The following is a 20,704-nucleotide window of genomic DNA, read 5'->3' as shown; positions in this document are numbered from 1 at the left end:
CTATATATTCTTATAATACATTTAATGACAAGTTACCATTCCTTTAATTTAAACCCTTAATTTTAAATGGCCAGTAGAAGACAGCATAAATTGCAAGTAATTGGCACAAATACAAAACCGATCCAAAGGAATGACTTTTAGTCATATAAAAGAAAATTAGATCATTATATTGACATAATTGGGTTACACCCCTGAAACATACATCTATCATCAGGTTCACAGATTTGATCGATTGGACAATTTTGGATTCCTCATTTAAACTCTTATTACTAAACTGAGCTGAGCTGCTGAGGTTAGATCAGGGTTATGGAACACCCATTAAAGCAAAAATATTTTGATGTTTTTTAAAAAAAATTCAAGAGCCACGCAATATGTTTTATGATAAAATATAACAAAACTGCCAACTCGCTCTCCAGACAAAAGCCGATTCTTCAGCACATTTTATTTCTCTATAAACTATTTCCATAGTACTATTTTGGAGTAAATAATTCTGTAGTAGTATTTTCAATATAGTATTAGTGTAGTAATATTTTTTGTACTAGTTCTCTACTCTTTTTTTATTTTCAGAATGAATGTAAAATCATACATGATCTCCGTTTTTAGCACTATATTTGGTATTTAGTTTTGTAGTTATTTTCTAGTAATGTTGTTGGATTTCTGTAGAAGTATTTTTGAGTGGACAAATAAAGAGACTGGGGAAAATGTTGGAACCAAAGAAGTTAACCACTCTTGGGGGCCTGTAGCTGTTGCGGGGCCCTAAACAACCGCTTAGCTCTTCATATATGGCTCGCAAGCCATAATATCCCGACCCCTGGGTTCGAGGTCCTTTAAAGGTATTCACCTAACAAGTATTTTACCTTATAAAAACCGATATGATATCTAATGAATTATTGCATGTGAATCTACATGAAACTCATTTTTCTTCTTTGTTTGCAAGATCCCTAACTCCGCAGCTGAAATAGTGGAAATTGATGACACTCCCTATTTCATCACAGTATCTATAGAAACCAAATGTAATAATGCATTCTATGGAATGGCAAAATACAAAATGCCCACTATAAACCATTCAAAACGATTTTATATTTGTGTGTAATGTCACTTTGTAGCTTTTCTTTGAATTCCCCTTTGACGACACAAGTCCGCTAACGGTGACACCTGCCGTCGTCGAAATGTCATCAGGGTGATCGCGGTTGCACGGTAAGACGGGCAGCCCAACTTCTGGACTAAATCAATATTTTGCGCCATTTGAATCGCGATGACACCACCGGGAGTCGTATAGATAGTTGTTGCAGTAGAGTTCGTCTGACGTCCGTGTGTTCCGAAACCGGCGCGGTGGTGAGTGGAGCCCGCTCGGCTAGCGCTTAGCTAACATACGCCACAATCGGAGCCCCGCTGTGGGCCGCGCTGAGTGACCTGACAGCTCGAGTCGAGACGATGAACAAGGACAATGACGGCTAAGAGGTGAGATCTACAATTCCATTGAATTGAACAATTTTTCGTTTAAAGAGGAAGTCAATTGGAAAGCGATGACGCAGAAAGGGGGAGTTGGAAGTCTGCTCGTTAGCTGGCCACATTTAGCTCTGCGATGTAAGGTCCAACATGTTCATCTTCATTAAGAAGTGCGAATGGGAAGCAGTCTACTGTATACAACCCTCTTAAATTGGTGCGTAATGCGCATTGACAATTAATTAAAAAGAAAGTAATTCAACTCATGTCACGGTTGCGTCCTATGACAAGTGACGCTCTTTTGCAACACTGAATCCAATCGGCACGTGGAAATAACAATCGCATATTGCAAAGCCTAGCACTTTGACGGTCAAATCCAGGGGTCGACATCCTTTTTGAAGCTGGCAGCTATTTTGTTATGTAGGGCAGTTAGTGAAAAGTGTCCCTAGGGGGCGCGCTTTCACTGTCTATTGTTTTCGTATCCCTTTTAATGTCAGCAGGTGGTTTTATTTAGTCAGTTTGGAGACCCCTTATTTTACCAGCGTCTTCTTGTGGCACCATACACGTGTCAGTGTTTCTTTTGGATTGATGAGGTGAGGACGTCTGCATTTGTTGATCAATCCATCCATCATCTGCACCGCTTATCCTAAGTAGGGTTGCGGGGTGCTGGAGCCCATCCCAGCTATCTTCGGGCAGAGGACACCCTAAACTGGTTGCCAGCCAGTCGCAGGGCACACAGGGACAGACAATTTGCTCGCTCATTCACACCACGGGACAATTTGGATCGGCCAATCCACCTGACATGCATGGAGTGCCCAGAGGAAACCCACACAAGCACGGGGAGAACATGCAAACTCCACATAGGAAGGGTTGATCTCACGACCTTAGAACTGTGTGCACACGCGCTACCCACTGCCCCGCCGCTCTGCCCACCCATAGAGCATTAAAGCAAAGGTCCGCCGTGCTGCCCTTCACCCATAACCATATATTCCAATTCCATTTTATGGCTCCTGACTGATACACATAAATTATTTTATTTTATAACCTTGAAACGGGTGACTGGAAACCCTAACACAATTAAAGGGTTGAAAACGGTTGATGACACATGCTGTATTTGAGTTGCATATTTAAGAGACAATCAGTGGCTATAAACTTCTAAAATAAAGCTCCTTAAGTAGGTATCAAGATAATGACATAGAATGAAATAAGAAGAAAGGGATGTTAATCATTGCTCTGTTTGGACAATCGGCTTATTTAGATGTACAAGCAATCGGCCACTTTCACCTTAGCATTGCTACATTTTAAGTTTCTGTTGCTAGTATATAAAATCATGTATGGACTTGCTCCCTCATATCTTTCAGATTTAATTTCCCTCTATGTTCCAGTCCAGAGCCTTCACTCTGAAAATGCTGGTCTACTAGTGATCCCAAGAGCCAAGAAGAGAGCTTTTTCCTTTCCCTCATGTAGGTTTTAGATCAGGGGATGGTGTAATAATAGTCTGTGGTTTACAATAAACTGTGGTCTGTTCAGCCCTTTGAGACTCTTTGTGATTAAGGTCTATACAAATAAACATGACTTGACTTGAAAAGAGGACCTTAAGGAAAAACACAGCAAATGAAATATTGTTAAAGTTGAACAATTTACGTTAAAATATCAGATTATGAATACGGTGTCAAATTTTCTCCACGCAGCTAAGCAAACGGTTCGCCGCAGACGTCAGCCATGTTTTGGAAATTTGACCTCCACACAGCATCTCATCTGGAAGCCTTGCTGGACAAGGAGGATGTCACGCTCACTGAGCTCATGGATGAGGATGACGTGCTGCAGGAGTGCAAAGCCCAGAACAGGAGGTGGTAACTATATCGTTTACGTTGCTTCATTTGTTGCCACTTCCCTGACTTGAAATGATTTTGGCTTCTGTAGACTCCTGCTGTTCCTGTGCCAGGACCAGTGCATGCAGGAACTGGTTCGCAAGATTACCACAGAGCCTCCAGCTGGCATTGAAGAAACCAAAAGATTCAAGTTTGTGCCACTTACACTGATGTTTATGTTTTTTCTGTGTTTTTTTTTTTTTTTTTTAATTTGTGATATTCCGGATCCACAGGTATTCAAACATAGCATGTGAGTTGTTGACGAGCGATGTGGGGGCCATCAACGACAAGCTGGGCGATGAGGAGGCGCTCTTGGAAAGCTTGTATACCTTTTTGGAGCAGCCCTCCCCTCTTAACCCACTTTTGGCGTCGTTTTTCAGCAAGACTGTTGGGAACCTCATCGCAAGGAAGACTGAGCAGGTAAAAAACACCAGACATGAATTACTTTGAGTAATTGTATGTGCACAGCACTTTGTATTTAGCTATGTCTGTTATAAAGGGCTTTACAAATAACGTTGACTTGAGTATTTTTAGTAATATTTAAACAGCTCCTGATACAGATACTGTGCAGAACTATCAAGTCGTCATCAATACAGAAACCAACTGCATACATAAAAAAATCTAAATAATGTTTTAAAAATCCCTACACGAGTTCTTCCGCTCGCTTAAAGTGTGAAATTATCCAAATTTCCTCCCTATTTCCCCGCCTCATTTTGAAAAGGCCACCAGAGGGCGTCGAATTTTACATCACCATCGCTGGAACGAAACCATAACAATGTCTCACAAACGTGGTGCCCTACTCACGGGCAAAACAACTCACTAATGATAGGTCATTGTGATTTTTGGGGAAATTTGAAAATGTAAAAAAAAAAAAAAAAAAAAAATCATACAAAACTTTTATATTTCTAGTTTTTTTATACCCGGTGTAAGAAGTTCTTAACATTATCAGCGTCATTACATACTCAATGTATTCTATACATAAGTTGTATTTTTTTTTTAAGTGCTATTTTTCAAGGAACAAGTTTTTTTGGTTGGTTAAGCTTATTTATGTTTAACTTCCAATAACAACAGGGTAATAACATAATGTAAACAACATAGTCAAATACTAAGTTATTTCAGAAGTGCATATCAACTCGTATGATATAAAGCTGGTATCGGCAAAGATGCCAATAACTGGTATTGGTATTTACACGAAATGTTGTTGTATGCATTTAATATTACGAATTATGAATCATTTGATCTGTTGTTTTAAATGCATAGCTTAAAACATTAAAAATGTGAGGGTCTCACTTGAAAGGATGAGAAGAAAGTCTAGTTTCCTTAAATAACTGAATTTGGCTGACATGCCCTTGTGTTTGGTTTGCATTCAGGTGATTAGTTTCCTGCGGCGTAAGGAGGGATTCCTCACCTTGGTCCTTAAGCATATCGACACGTCCGCCATGATGGATGTTCTGCTACGTCTTATCAGCTGCGTGGAGCCGCCCCCTCTCCGATTGGAGACTCTGGCTGTACGACAGGAAAACATGTTTTGGATGCAATGGTGCACACGCTGATATTTTCTGCTCTTTATGTACAGTGGCTGAATGAAGAAAAGCTGGCCCAAAGACTTGTTGAAATCATTCACCCGGAGATGGATGGAGAGGTTAGTGCTCAGTGAAGCCATTTTGAAATAAATTTAGAACTTGAGCGCTACCTTGCCTCTTTTGCGAATTGAACCATCATTTGAATGAATGGAGCCATACAACATAAATTATACTGAATAAAACACATTTGTTACCTTGTGCATAACGATGTCCCAAATTTGATTTGTGTATCAACGTAGCAATGTAGAAATCAATTCGCATTAGTTTTGATTTTTACAATATTGAAATGGACGTCGCTGTGTGTTTTTTTTTTGTCAAGAGGCAGTCCAATGCGTCACAGACTTTGTGTGACATCATTCGTTTAAGCAGAGATCAAGCCAATCAGCTCCAGGAAACGTCCCAGCCCGATCCTTTGCTGACTGTGCTGGAATCGTATGTTACGGAGACACAAACCCTGCTGATCATGTTATTTATGGAGGGACTCACACATTCCTTGTGTGCGTCTGTTTTGGTAGGCAGGAGTTGGTGGAGGAGCTGCTCCAGAACATGTTCTCGGGAGACAAGACCGAGAGCTGCATTGTCAACGGGATTCAGGTCCTGCTCACTCTTTTGGAAATCAGGAGGCCTGTGTGGGTTTGCTGACCTTTCTTGATTTCGTCAATGTGAAATTGCCCAAGCTCACTGTTTGATGAAGCTGTCCATGTCTTTCTTCTTCAGCGTGGATGGTGTCATGGACACTCAGGGCTTTGAGAGAAGTTACACCGTGAATAGCAGCATTTTGTTGGCCATTCAGCCACACTTGGTGCACTTCCACCAGCTCCTGCTGGAGCCTCCCAAAGTAAGTTAATTAGAATTATGAAAACATTTAGAAAGCATTAGTCAAATCTTTTATCTCCTAGCGGAATCCGATTCTGACGACTTTGGGCGTAATTGATGAACCTTTGGGGAACACACGCCTGCACGTAGCCAGATTAGTGGCCTCATTACTGTACACCAGCTCTGCCAGCCACGCAGTCATCGCGCAGGAACTCTGCCGACTCAACACAATGGACCTGCTCCTGGTGAGACAAAATCCAAACATTTCCATTGTGCGTCCTTGTCAAACAAAAACCCGATTGTGTTTTCAGAACTCGTTCTTCAAGTACACCTGGAACAACTTCCTGCACCTCCAAGTGGAGCTATGCGTGGCAGCCATTCTGCGACCCTGTGCCCATGAAATGAGACTCCAGCTTTCCCAAAACGAGGCGTCGCAGGAGCAGGCTCTAACCGACAATACAGCACACAATTTATTAGTGACTCATGTAGGTATCTCCAGCATGCTGATTGAATCCTGCTTTTTTGATGACTCAATTTTCTGTGTCAAGTTGTTTCAGCACTGCCGCCTTGTAGAGAGGATTCTTCTGGCTTGGGAAGAGAATGATAAAACACAGTAAGTGTCAAACTTGAGTTAGCAGGGCTGGTAACCGAGGTCTGTGATGATTTTAGTGTGTAAATGATGTATTTTAGGTCGGAAGGTGGAATGAGGAGAGGCTATATGGGGCATCTGACGAGAATTGCCAACACAGTTGTGCACAATCTGGAGAAAGGCCCGGTGCACACTCAGATTAGTAATCTCATCAATGGTATGAGTTCTTTTTTTGGGGCAACGCAAAACGACCACTGAACATTTATCGCACATTTTATCCTGACTTGGGCTCTATCATTAAAACATTTATTTTTTGGGGGGTGGGCATAGAGTTACCAGATGCCTGCAGAGGGCGCTGGGAGACATTTGTGAAGGAGACACTCTCAGAGACCAACAAGAGAAACTCTATTGATCTGGTAAACACATGCAGCACATCACATACTTTCGAGCATTTTTTTTTTTTTGTATTTTTTTTATGTTGTCTTTGTGTGTTTAAGGTCGGCAGCGGTAATTCAAGACCATCTTCAGAAGATGACATGGAGAGCCCCTTCCCGAAAGAACTGACAATTCAGCAGGTTTCTGCACCCACATAAAATACAGTCTGTTTAGTCTGCCTTGTCAGCAAACCAAGTGTGTATTGTTTCAGGCTTTCTCAGACTACCAAATTCAGCAGATGACTGCAAATTTTGTCGATCAGTTTGGTTTCAATGACGAAGAGTTCACAGATCACGACGACGTTGTCGGGTGCGTGTGCGCTTCCGGCGGGTGTTGAAACGGTACTTTTTACATTTGCGGTATGAATATGTCAATTTTTGCAGGGCGACGTTTAATCGAATTGCAGAGATCAATATAAATATTGATGCAGGCCTGGACAGTGTGAGTTTGAAGATTACATTATTTATGCAGTGCTTTTTGTTTTGAGACATATTACTTTCAGGCCAATGCAGCTTCGTTTGAAGCTTGTGCCAAGGAGAGAATTCAAGCCTTTGATGATGATGAAGAGGACATCTGGGAGGAAAAAGAATTCAACTATGCAACGCAAACAAAGTCAAGGAACAGGTTGGCAGATGTTCTCTTTGCATCCTCAATAGTGTCACGACGCGTGGGTGATTAATTCGATCTACCCAACCAAGGTTCGGTGGCTCGCAGGTAGCTCAAGGCCAAGCCCCGAGTAAAGCCTGTGAGACGTCAGCAACTTTAGGCAAAAATTCGAGTTCAGATTCGGATGAAGGAGATGAGCTCAAAGAAGACTTTGACCCTTTCGCCAGCCAGGGAGAAGCCACAAAGAGTGAGAGAGCATATGATTATCATAGGATTGTCTCGGTCGCTTTGAGTGACTGTCTCGTTCACATTGTTCCTTAGACTCCGGCTGGGTTGCAGACTTTGAGGAAGTAAATTCAAAGGCTCCCGCGGCAGCCGACGGCTTTGCTGCCTGGGACAGCCTTCCACCTGCCGCAACTGAGACAGAGAAGGGCTGGGCCAAGTTTACAGACTTCCAACCTTTCTGTTGGTAAGCCTGTGAAATGTTGGTCCTAACTGCGAATTCTACCACTTGACCACATGAGGTTTTGTCTCAGGCAATGGCCCGCACGTCTCCAAGAAATCACACCCCTAAATTTTGTGTTAAACTTTAAAAATGGACAGTTTGTGGAATTTACTATGGGCAGAACAAGGCCAGGGTGACATTCCAAAACAGAAACCCCTTGAAGTGTAGAGGGAATTCCTTTCCCAGGGCAGTCTGAGGAGCCTCATCCATAAAAAATGTATATAAAAAAAGAAAACTGTGCCTATCTTTTGAGCGGTCAATTTTCTTGTTTTTTAAAGTGCACTTTAGTTCATTTCCTGCCCTTTACTCATATATACATCAATATATTATTTGCTGGCTTGCCAGTAAATGAGTTAATACCCTTACATGTGGAAAAGGAGAGCCAATGTTACAAATCATTTTTGTTTCCATCTGTTAAATCCTTTTCTGCTGACCACACCACCACACAAAGCTCACCGTTTGAAGTTCTTTAGTCGTGGGCCGCATCGGGTTAAAAGATCTGCCCAAAGGAGTTCTATTTTTTGTATCAACTTATAGTCTTGAATCATATACCTCAGCTTGGCATTTTTTTGTTAGTGTTTTTATACATTCCATTAAGGCAATGACAAATAGGAATGTATCTTTTTAGAATAGCAGCAACTATATGCATTTGCGGCGTTTACAAGCGTGTGTCATTTTTCTTTTTTGTCAATAAATAAACCATCCATCCATCCATTATTTGCACCGCTTATCCTCAGTCAGGTCGCGGGGTGCTCCAGCAGCCATATTCGTGCAGTGGGGGCAGGGGACACCCTGAACTGGTTGCCAGCCAGTTGCAGGGCAGACAGGGACAGCTAATTTGCTCGCTCATTCACACCTAGGGACAATTTGGACCGGCCAATTAACCTGAAATGCATGTTTTTGGAATGTGGGAGTAAACAAGCACGGGGAGAACATGCAAACTCCACACAGGAGGTTCGATGTCATGACCTCAGAACTGTGCCGCACACATACTGACCACTGCGCCGCCGTCCTGCCCCAATAAATAAAACATTTAATCAAATTGTTTTTGAAACACTCAGAATAAAAGCAAAGTAGCAAATCATGTCCCTTTTTGAAGTACTTCATTTGATAAATGCTTTGAAAAACTAAATTCAATATGTCTAGCCCAGAAGTTTTTCCTCATTAAATTTAATAAATATTTTGATTTAGAAAACAAGTGATAATCAAAATAGCAAGTCAAAAAATGAAGCCAGCTAATAAACTGTTGGGGATACTGGGGACAAAAGTGGTACCAAATAAACACATTTTTATTTGTAGTACTTTTTTAGTTACTATTTTATACATAATATCGATATGTTAACATTTTTATTTGGCGGCCTGAATGAAAAAGACCGTAGTTTCCCCAATACTGAGCTAAACAATAGTGTTTAATACAGGGGTCTTCAACATTTTCAAGCAGGAAGCTACTTTTTGTGACAAATTAGCACAAAGGGCACTCAGTTTTATATATAAATGATTAAAATAACAAGTAATTGTAACAACGCATGCAATTACTATGGTGTTACTATGTTATTACCAGTTTAATTATTGGAAGTACGGTTAAATAGATGCAGTCAACCACTAAAAACATAATAGAAAAATCAAAATGACTGCGGACTGGGGCGTTATTTTCAGAACAGGTCCGCGGGCACCTCCCATGTCCCTAGGGCGCACCATGTTGGAGTTCCCTGATTTAAAATATGCATAAACTATAAAGATGTTTTAAAGATTCTTTACAAAGTTTCCAGTGTGATTTAAAAATAATCTATAGGAACAGTTCACCTAATTTTCCCCTCGACTCCCACAATGGGGTTACGCTGTATACAAATACGAACAGGCTTTTATTGGCGCTCCAAGGTGTCAGCACTTGAATGTTTGTATCATGTCGGAAATTAAATTTAGAGCTGGGAATGCTTGGAATGTGACCTCCTGGACTTTCACCCATTTTCTCAAAATAGTTGCAGTCTGTATCTAGTGCACTCACGCCATCAACTTTTGACATGATCTATATTTATGACCTCAGTTCTGAAACAGGCCCTCGTTGCAGCTCTCCTGTAGACTCTGACCTCAGCAACAAACCAAGCCAGAATCGTAAGACGAGCTTGATTTCTTTCTTATAACAGGAACATTTACTTTAAGGGTGGAGTGTTTTCTTACATGATATATAACCCCGTTTATCCTACCTCTTCCCTCAAGCTTGTGTGTGGAGCGTATGTGGGGCAAGGAAAGCACCCTTGGTGGCATCTGACAGCTCCTCCTCGAGTAGCTCGGACACAGAAGAAGACGAAAGAAAGATGGGGCCCACTTCCGCCCAGACTGTAACCACGGAGATAAACAGCACGGGTGATGGCAAGGAAACCATCCTGCTCACTGTGGATGCCAAAAACGAGCGTGCCATGTTCAGCAGGTAAGCAAACCATGCTTCAAATCGTATGCCTTTGCCTGAAGTTCAAAATAACAAGAGGGTTTTTATTTATTCAACTCCCTAAATTCCCGGGTCCCTGCTGATCCTCAAAGTCTTAAAAGGCATTAAATTCATTATTCTAAAAATAAGGCCTTAATTGTCATTAAACTGTCCAACTTTGGAAAGTCTTTGAAACGTAAAACAAATTAATAATATCTATATTTGAACTACAAAGATTGAGTAAAGTCATTTTTCATGCATTATGATAAAAATGCTTCATGAATGTAGCAGAAGAGTTTTGTGGAATTGGTAGTTACCTGCCAGTTTTGACTGAGGATTAATGATATACTGTAAACATCCTTTTTATTTACCGTTTTCCATGTGTAAAACTTTGGAGAGTGTTTTTTCAGACGGAAAGTTTTCAACTGGACCAAAATGTGATTTAAAAAATGGTTTAGAAAAAACATTTGTTCAAAATTGCCTCTAATTTAGGTGGTTTTGTTTTGTTCGTTTCAATTGCGGTATTTTCTGTCGACTTGGTCTTAAATTTGATTTCCAAGGGCATTAAAGTCTTAAAAGGTATTGAATTTAACTTGCCCTAATCTGTGGGAACCCTGATTTCACACGCCGCTCTCATTTATGCAGCTTGGGTTCATTTTTTACCAACAAATGCCGGTTTCATCGATTAAAACCATTACAGGGTTTACCTATTCATTCAGGTGTGGTATTATATAAGGGAATGTATGAAATTGTCCAATGTAGTAACGTCAATTAATTTCCTCATTGAATCCAGCGTGCAAAAACACATTATGAAATTTCCAAGTCATAATTCGGTGCTACAACAAAAGCGGCCACATTAAGGACAAGCACAAGTCAAGTCACATTTTTTGTACAGCCCTTAATCACCAATAGTGTCAAGTCCTGTTTAATTACATGCGCAGACCACTAATACATTCCCCAAGACAAGTAGTAGGCATGATTATTTATTAGAAATACGTACCATGCTAAGTTTGATAAACAATGAGCTATGATAATCTTTAGTTACAAGTCTTTCAAGCAATTCACAGACTCCGTTCAAACGGGAGCTATTTCTAGAACAGACATGCGGCCCTACACCATGGGGCTATCAAGTACCTGCTGGCAACTACACAAGCATACTTTCATTTTTTATTACATTGCAAAGACACTTGTAGCTGAGTATATACCTCCCCCAACACACCTTACCTTGCGTAATAGTTTGCAAGAAAAAGGATAACGTGACTTAATGGAAGCACTTAGTTTATTGGCAGTTGATTTGCTAAATTTTGCAAGCAGCTTCTTTTATTGTCCCCAAAAAAATGAAGAAATGAGATTACTTGCAACATCCATTGTTAGGCGCACTATTAAAATATGGCCTTTGACATAGCTGGTAATCTGCTTGCGTCAAACGGTATCATTAGTTTAAAGTATTGCTTGAAAAGAAATTCATATCTTTTCTAGTTTTTGTCAGTGCCAACTCCAGATAAAAAATTACCAGTAATGAGATATGTGCTGCTGCTTCTTGTAAAAATTGCCTTTTAAAAAGGATATGAAAAGAAAAATATTCACCCAAAAAAACATCAAACTGCATTAATGGGCCCGTCCATTTTCTAAACCTTTCAGTATTTCCTTTCACTTTTCATCTACATCCAAAATGGCTTCTCAAAACGATTATTCTCTTCCATGTAAGCAGTGCTGCACTACATCTACAGTATGCTTTGTGTCTGACAAAACAGCCCCTCCTTTTTCCCTCAAAGCACTTCTCCCTCCCCCTCTTTCCTTGATGCTGTTCTGACATTAGCCCTACCTGTCTCTTCTCACCTGTTCCACCCCCTCCTCCCCACCTTCAGAGTATTCAGCCCAGCCAGTAGACGGTATGTGATGTTTGTTTGAGAAAGCAAATCCCATCCATGATGAAACACAGGACCCCCGTATTTGCTTGTGGCCTTGAACGTGGATGTGTGACACGAACTAGACTAATTTGTCATCAGTGGACTGCACTAACAACATGATATCAACTACTTGTGGTCCATATTCTCAAAAACAGTCAATTATTAGCTCCTCCATAAATAGCAATGGGAATGTCTGTGGCCTTACATGTTGGCCACAGATTTTGGAGTTAATGACATATGTTTAATACTTATCACCCTGCTAGTGTCTTTGATGTAAAGCGAGGAGATGGGGAAGGCTCCAAGTATTACGCATTGCATGTTTCAAACAAAAAAGTCTTTTATTCCCAGGAAATTCATTAGCACGCAACTTACTAATAAATACTACCCCCCCTTCACAAGCATGCACAATTTGATCTTTGTTTGGGCAGTGTGGCCAGGCACAGTCAACAACTGATAACAGAAGTGAGCTTTTAACCAGTCAGTAGCTACAGTTTTTTTTTCTTTGATGGCTGCTCATGAGACTCTATTTTTTTTTCTAAGCTAAATCCACTTTTTTCTTCCCTGGTTTTTAAGTCATGCAGGGAAGACTGCAGAGATGGATCCTGCAAGAAAACAAGGAGATTGTCCTAGTCCTACTCAGACCAGTCCTAATCAGCAGCCTGCTTCTGTCACACAGTGAGTACACAAAAAACAATTTTTGTAAACAAATATTAAAAAGTACTGAAATGTCCGAAAAAGTTCAAAAACAAGTGAAAAGTAAAAATATTTTTTTTTTTTTTTAAAAAGCACTGAAAAAGCAAAAATATTACTGAAAATTATGAAAAACTACTGGTTTGAAAAGTACTCAAAATGAAATGTAAAAAAGTGAAGATTGTACTGCAAAGTATGAAAAAGTAATAAATCGTATGAAAAGATTAAAACACTAATGTAAGTGAAAAATGTACTAAAACATATTGAAAAGCACTGAAAAGTATGAATAAGTACTAAATAGTACGAAAAAGTACTGTAAAGGAAGAAAAGTACTGGAAAGTGTGAACCATTTTGCAACTTTTAACTGTCATTCATAAGTTTAAACTTTAGCAGATACTCAAAATAAAGAGAGAATACATGAATAGATTTTGAGTTTGCAAATAGGGCTGGGAGAGAAGCCTTCAGATAACGAAATCATATCAGTTTTAAGGCTTTCCTCTGAACCCTCTTTATAAAATGGTAAATGTTCTGCATTTATATAGCGCTTTTCAAGTCAATGAAGACCTCCCAAAGCGCTTTACAATGTGCTTCACACTTATCCATTCACACTCACACACCAAAGGCGGTCATGCAGCCATGCAAGGAGCCTACCTGCTTATTGGGTGCATTAGGGATTTAGTGTCTTGCCCAGGACATATAACACGGAGGAGCTGGGAATCTAACCCGCGATCTCTTGATCCCAAGACGAGCGCTCTACCTTCTTAGCTAATCTTCAAGGTTACAAAAAAACAGATCGGGCTTAAGGCTGTGCTAATTAAAGAACAGCAACATTGTCGGCCAATTTCGACTGTAAAGGAAATGGCTTTAAATTATATTTATTTGGTTGAAGAGGCAGAAAGATGTTCTCGCCTCTCTTTCGAAGGTTGGATGATGTCACGGTCACCAGAGGCATTTCATGTGACCTGTGAGCTCCTTTTGTTGCTTTTCAAAATAACGTTCTCTAATTAGTTGATTATACTTATTATAATAATTACATTTGTTGATAAGGAGCAACATTTATGTGGACACAAAAGGAAATAAATCCTCTATCATGACAAATGACAAATATGCAAATAATTAGTTTTTCATTTACAAGTCAAGAGTCTGGGGGTTCAAAACTTTTTTTATACAGCTGGAGAATCTGGTCACTTCCTGTGAATTAATAAAATGTTTGTCTTTCGAGGTGTTCGCAGAGCCAGTGGTTGGAGTTTATGGATTAGTGACAGTGTAGTTCCTCTTCACGACAATTATGTTGTGGTCAAAACGATAGTGCGCAAAAATAATCAAAATAAGGAACTACCATCCTAATACGTTTCCTTTCCTGGTGTCCAAAACTAAATAAACCTATGAGACATATATTTAGAACTGTAGGTCATATTTTAATAAGATGTGCCTCATTCATTCTTGCGCTCCTCTGTTTTATCTCACAGGCCAGATTAAATCCAGTGGTGGACCTGATTCGGGCCACGGGCTGTATGTTTGTAATTCTTGGTCTAAGTACAGTGGAACCTCGGTTTTCGAACGCCTCTCATTTCGAACAAATCGGTTCTCGACCAAAAATTTCGAAAAAAATTCCTGCTTCGCTTTTCGTTAAAAAAATCGGAGTTTGAACGCCGGTACGCTAGGGGTGACGCTGAGTGGCGTACGAGTGTAGATTGCCCCCACCCCTCGTGAAGAACTGTTGTCACGGCAACGCGCACTCCTTTTCCGTTTTCGTTTTTCAAAAGCGGTGAAGGGAGTGTTTTAACCCCTAATTTTGCCTCGGAAGAAGGTTGGTGTAAGCAGCAAAGTTGATACAGGTGAAAAAAGAGGAGTAGTGCGTACAACTATTGCATTTAAGAAAGAAATAATAGCAAAATATGAAGAAGGTGTGCGAGTTTCCCTTCTTTCAGGAATACAGCATGGCTTCTGCCGACCGGTAAGAAATCCTATTCATAGTTCTTTTCTTTATCCTTTAACCGCTCACCACTTGTTGTGGAGACCCGGGTGCTAAATGACGTGTAAACGACCCGATTTTTTTTATTTTTACACGTTCATGTTAGCGTAATCTTTCGTACGGAAGATTACGCTAACGCGAACGTACGATTAGCCTGGGTTAGCTTCATGTTTACGTTCATGGTAAGCCTTCAAGGATTTGGAACGGATTAAAACAATTTTACATTACTTTTAATGGGAAAAAACGGCTTCGGTGATCGTACAAATCGGTTTTTGTACAAAGAAATGGAACGGATTATGGTCGAGAACCGAGGTTCCACTGTCGTAGCTTACTTCCTCAAATTCAATCAAGGAGTGTTTGTTAACAGATGAAAAAACAGACACTGGAATAATTTATTGACTACACATAGTATTTGAAGCCTCCAGGAATTTAGTATGGTATTTCCTCACAAAATAGCTCAAGGCATTTGTTTTAGAAGGAGTCTTTTAAACTCAGCCATGATCTGTCCTGAAGAGAGAAAAAAGGAAGCATCCAATTAACTAAGGCGCGGCATTCCGCACCACTAAACGAGTGAATGTCAGGCGTGGGGGCAGCACGGTTATTTTAGGGGAAAAAATACACTGACAATTTGTGACCTGCCTCCTTCCTCTACATTGTTCCCCTGCCCTTTAACATCCTCTTGTCACACAGTACTTGTTTTCCTTTTGTTTGTTTATTTATACAGAGAGAAGCAGCCCTCCTCCAACGGACCGGCCTAACCACATCATTGGCATTATTATCAACAGCGACCCTCCTACACACAGCCATCTTATTTTATGATTTCTATTTGAGGCCATTTTTTTTGCCAAGAGGCACATGTCCAACAGCCAAAAACAGTTTAACACAAGACTATTTTTTTTTACGGTTTGACACAATTGGACTGAATCTACATTTCAACATTTAGACCTTTTTTGTGCTTCTTTTATTTACTTAATTTACCTTGAGACGAATCGGTCCCTTTTTAAATTACAATTTTAAAAGAGAGCTAGCCAAGACAGCCAACAGCAAAAAAGTTCATGAAAAAAATTATAGGAAGCTGTATGAGCATTTATTCAAAGCATTTAAATCATGTGAAGATATTTTAAATTAAAAACAAGAAACCGGTCCATTGGTGCGCTGGTTGGTTTACTAGTTCTACATGTGATAGAGAGATTGCACATGGACCTGGAAGAATTTATCAAGGATATTGTGACGAATACCTTATTTTCCGTACTATAAGATGCACCAGATAATAAGGCGCACCCTGAGAAAATAATTTGGCATCATATTTTTTATATGAAAGGCACACTGGACTATAAGGCGCATGGAATTTAATCTACAGTAAGAGCTACTGTATTAATTCATTGAGCATATTATACAATAACTGCATATATTTGAGGCAGCACGGCGGCGCAGTGGTTAGCGCTTGTGCGGCACAGTTCTGAGGTCATGAGATCGAACCTCCTGTGTTGAGTTTGCATGTTCTCCCTGTGCTTGCGTGGGTTTTCTCCGGGCACTCCGGTTTCCTCCCACATTCCACAAAACATGCATTTGAGGTTGATTGGCCGGTCCAAATTGTCCCTAGGTGTGAATGAGCGAGCGAATTGTCTGTCCCTGTGTGCCCTGCGACTGGCTGGCAACCAGTTCAGAGTGTCCCCTGCCCACTGCCCGAAGATAGCTAGGATGGGCTCTGGCGCCCCCGCGACCCTACTGAGGATAAGTGGTGGAGATAATGGATGGATGGTATATATTTGTGCAATGATAGATAGATCGGTCGAAAATTGTCGCTGACCAAAATTGCAAAACATTGTATAAAACGGGAATCCAACCTGGGTCGCAGCGGTGAAAGTGCCAAAAATGAATCACTACACTACATAGTGATATAGATAACATATGAAAAAAAAGCCTTCAGTTTTATCTCTTAAACTCACTATTTCTACGGTGCAAGATTTGAATGTTAGAGAATGGAAAAAACAGTCTTTGCTTTCTCTAACATTTAATTCTGGCACCGTGTGTAAAAATAGTGTGATGAAGAGATAAGATCCTATGCCTTTTTATATTCCAATAGCATCACCAGTGGTCTAGTAGTTATGTGTTGGAGCTCTCAATTCCACAACCCGAGTTTGATTCCCCCTTTTCTTTGAGATTATGGTCAGTGATGTTTTTCAATTGATCAATTATTGCACCAAAATTGTAGTATACCGTAATACCTTGGGAAGTAAGGCAAATGTGTAAACATTGTATGTGTTTCCAATCGTATCCAATGTTTTTTGTGGTATATAAGTTATAAGAAGCAATTTCAAATTTCTAGCCAATTTGGATTTTTTACTTGGGCCTCATAGTCTGGAAAATACGGTAGTTTCAACGTCTTGCCTGACCAAGTGGATCAGGAAACCAAGCATTACTGTTTTAGTTTTGGGAGATAGGAGAGCATAAACTCCGTCCGGTGTGCAGGAGTGAAGACGTACTTCCGATATATCAAACAAAAGCACACATTATTCAGACTAACACAGCTCCAAAAAGACTGATGCGCATGTTCTTAATCATACCGCTTCCTCTGAGGCTGTTAGTTGTACTATTGTGACCTTTGCACATGTATTAGGTTGTGGCTCCTTTTAATAATAAACGTAATATAAATGTATAATACACACATAATCATATCTATTTTTGGAACAAAATATAGGAGAAATGCGTGTGTGTGTGTGTGTGTGTGTGTGTATTTGTGTGTCGTTGAAACGAGGCAATAATGATGTTTTGGTATTCAAGCATCAGTTTCAGAGGAAAGCGCGTGGGTTTGTGTAGTCTTCCATATCATTGCGCTTGTTATTTTATAGCGCATTAAGTTATCAGCCTGAAAGCAAGATTTTGTCTTCTTGCTGTATGTGTCAACTACAAAATGAAAGCTAGTATCAAGCTGATTTTCTGACGAGTGGCCACGGGCATTTGTTTACCTATCGTTTATTCAGGATAAACTGTATTATTTATCTTTTGACTTTTTTTTTCTCATAGCTGGTTAGTTATACATTGGCTCTGTGGAATCATTTGCAGGTTGACATTGCTCTTGTCTATAGCGTGTCTGCCTCATAGTTAAAAATGGGTTTACAGAACAATTTGGGTAAATCTAGATATGATTTACTTCCACTCAGACTGTAGAAAAGTAAAAAAAAAAAAAGGTAGAATAAGTTTCACATTTTCAAAACCCTTGCGAAGTTCCAGCCTTTACTTTTGGGATCCATTAAAATCCAAAGCAAAAGTGTTCGTTATCCCTTTCTTAATGAATGGGAAGTTTTTATTGTTCTGTGTGTAAAAGTCACAAATAAATCCATTCAGGAATAAGGAAAACGTCGTTTCCAGCGCAGGAGAATGCTGTGTCGACGTGACTAACAATGTGATGCTTTGTGGCATCTCACTGGCTCTTGCTCATTCCAAGGTGTCAGCGTGATGTGCGCGCGGTAGAAAATAGAGCCTTGTTGTGAAATGCCTTTTTGTTTTGTCACAAATTGATGCTGTTTTTTTTTTTAAGCAATGTGTCTGTTACTGCCACCTTAGCTTGTGAATTCATATGACCTAATTAAATATGTCCCTTATAATGTGAGTTGTGTCCGTGTGTGCATGCTCGCGTCCATCTGTAACACGGATACAGGCTTAAATATGTTTACCTTGAGGGCAGGTGAACTAATGGATTACAAAGCTTTTTATTACACAACTTTTTTGGGTGCACTTTATATACATAGAAATATATAAGGCCAATTTATTCATTTGAAACTTGGACTCACAGCTCCCCTCCCAAAAAAATCTACACACTCTTACCAAGCTAAAATTAGTCTTGAGGGTCAACCACAGCCCCACCCCATTGCCTGCCGCTGGGCAAAAACAGATTGTGTCTCCTGCACTGCGTCAGTTCAATATTCTCATGTTGCATTGATTGATGGATATGAACTTGGCTTTAAGATGTATACACCCTAAATGTTCTGTTTTTTTTTTTTTTGTCTGACCCACTTGAAAACGAGCTGCTTAGCTCCAGGGGCGATCCATTAATTCAAAAATGTCTCTCATTTACTCGATTAGGGATCACCCAAACTTTTTTGATGAGAGCTACCTTTTTTGTCACTGATTAGCACAAAGGATTCCCAGTTTCGTTTGAGTTTCTAAAATAACTTGTTTCTTAGTTCCCCTTAATATATCCCAGAAAAATCGACCCTAAATATTTCAACCAGTTCAAGTCATGTTCAGTCATTTCTGATTCAAATTATTTCTAATAGTTGCAAATCCTTCAACAAGCACGAAAACCCGTCATCTATATTATTCCAGATTATTTTTTTCTTTCTAAAATCCAAGAGTTACCTGTTTGAGAAGTTTCTAAATTAACTTATCATTGTTACTTTACTGTATTGTTATTACGATGTTGTAATTATTACTAGGATTGAAATAGACTCTGTCACCAACTAAAACATCTACCTTGTATAAAGACTGAGTGATTTACATATATAAATTATAGGCTTTTTTAAAAACTAATTTAGGAAGAATTGATCATGTTGGTAAGTGTCCAGAGTTTAATTCCAGCTACCGCAGCTTCCCCGTGCGGAGTTTGTATGTTCTCCCCGTGCCTGCTTGGGTTTCCTCCAGGCACTCCGGTTTCCTCCCACATTCCAAAAACATGCATGCCAGGTTGACTGACTGGTCCGAATTGACGTTAGGTGTGAATGAATGAGTGAGTGAGTTGTCTGTCTCTGTGCCCTGCGACTGGCTAACAACCAGACCCGAAGATAGCTGGGATGGGCTCCAGCACCCCTGCCACCCTAATGAAGATACGCGGCGCAGAAAATGGATGGATAGATGAATTGATCATGTATTTTAAGACACTAATTATGTTAATTGTTCATTCAAGTTAAAAATGAAATCTAGAAAATTGCAATGACCCCTAAGTGTTGAGCTGTTTTCAGCACTGGTCCGCGGGCCACACAGGTGCTTTTAGGCACAGGGATCACGAGAGAATTGAGGTTTAGGTTGATTGGTGGGGAAATTACACTTGGTTTCAAGCCATGCTTGATTTAATCAGTTTTGAGAGGGTGGTTCTACATAATGCAAATGAGCCACAGCTTACTTTTCTCCATTGCAGTACAGTGAACATGGACAATCCATTGCAGGGATCGCAAACGTTTTTGAAGCTGAGAGCTACTTTTTGTTACTGATTAGCGCGAAGGGCTACCAGTTTGATTTGCATTTCCGAAATAACATGATTACTATGTTGCTACTATGTTATTACCAGAGGTTAAAATAGGCTCAGTCAAACACCAAACATCAGGGCAGTTTGAGATCAAATTGCCAAGAAAATTACAGTGACCCATTATGTATTTTCAAAATCGTGGGTTACTCAGGTGGTCATGGAGGGCTACCTGCTGCCCATGGGTACCATGCTGGAGATCCCTGATCCTTTCAGTTCACCTTTGCTTAAAAGACTGAAAATGTTATCTTTTTGCCAAGACCATGATGGTCACCCAAATGTCTTATGATCTTCCACAGCTTAGCACCGGCACACGGAAAGGGAAAATTCAGTTTGAATGGCATGCTCATCGACACTGGCATGTTGCTTATTTTAAGGTCAGTTGATTGCATATTTTTACGCAGAAATGTTTTGTCAACTTGTCACACAGTCAACAAACAGACCAGTTGTCCCTACTCTCGTTGGAGTCGCCTTTACTTTGTCATGTGCATCTGCTCCTCACACACAACCACACACAATCACATGTGCGCGTTGTAGAAAGGGGAAGGGGAGGAGTATTTCAACTAGTGTTGGAGAAACCTGCCTGTCCGCTCGTAGCCGAGGAGGCGGCG

General features: G+C 40.2%; 1 protein-coding gene across 2 annotated transcripts; it reads left to right on the top strand.

Moving 5' to 3' along the window:
- The first annotated feature begins 994 nt into the window (after window positions 1-994).
- Window positions 995-18,464, top strand: ppp6r2b (protein phosphatase 6, regulatory subunit 2b). 2 transcript variants are annotated; one of them, XM_088340325.1, is made up of 24 exons: window positions 996-1,461; window positions 3,138-3,296; window positions 3,370-3,468; window positions 3,551-3,737; window positions 4,688-4,825; window positions 4,894-4,959; window positions 5,220-5,332; window positions 5,416-5,529; window positions 5,618-5,738; window positions 5,800-5,961; window positions 6,028-6,201; window positions 6,265-6,329; window positions 6,407-6,522; window positions 6,636-6,721; window positions 6,803-6,880; window positions 6,952-7,049; window positions 7,124-7,181; window positions 7,243-7,364; window positions 7,439-7,593; window positions 7,668-7,815; window positions 9,896-9,963; window positions 10,069-10,279; window positions 12,760-12,861; window positions 15,576-18,464. In XM_088340325.1, exons 2-24 carry the CDS (start codon window positions 3,169-3,171, stop codon window positions 15,607-15,609), a joined length of 2,643 nt encoding a protein of 880 aa, XP_088196451.1. In that variant the 5' UTR covers window positions 996-1,461; window positions 3,138-3,168; the 3' UTR covers window positions 15,610-18,464. The 2 variants fall into 2 exon arrangements, with proteins under 2 accessions (XP_088196450.1, XP_088196451.1); XM_088340324.1 differs by having other exon boundaries at window positions 995-1,461; window positions 6,028-6,329.
- Window positions 18,465-20,704: the final 2,240 nt, after the last annotated feature.

The sequence above is a fragment of the Urocampus carinirostris genome, chromosome 7 (genome assembly GCF_059441175.1).
Source record: "Urocampus carinirostris isolate Australia breed hairy pipefish chromosome 7, RoL_Ucar_1.0, whole genome shotgun sequence".
Classification (NCBI taxonomy): Eukaryota; Metazoa; Chordata; class Actinopteri; order Syngnathiformes; family Syngnathidae; genus Urocampus; species Urocampus carinirostris.
The sequence above is the reverse complement of the archived record's forward strand: the minus strand, read 5'-3'. Positions and strand labels throughout refer to the sequence as shown.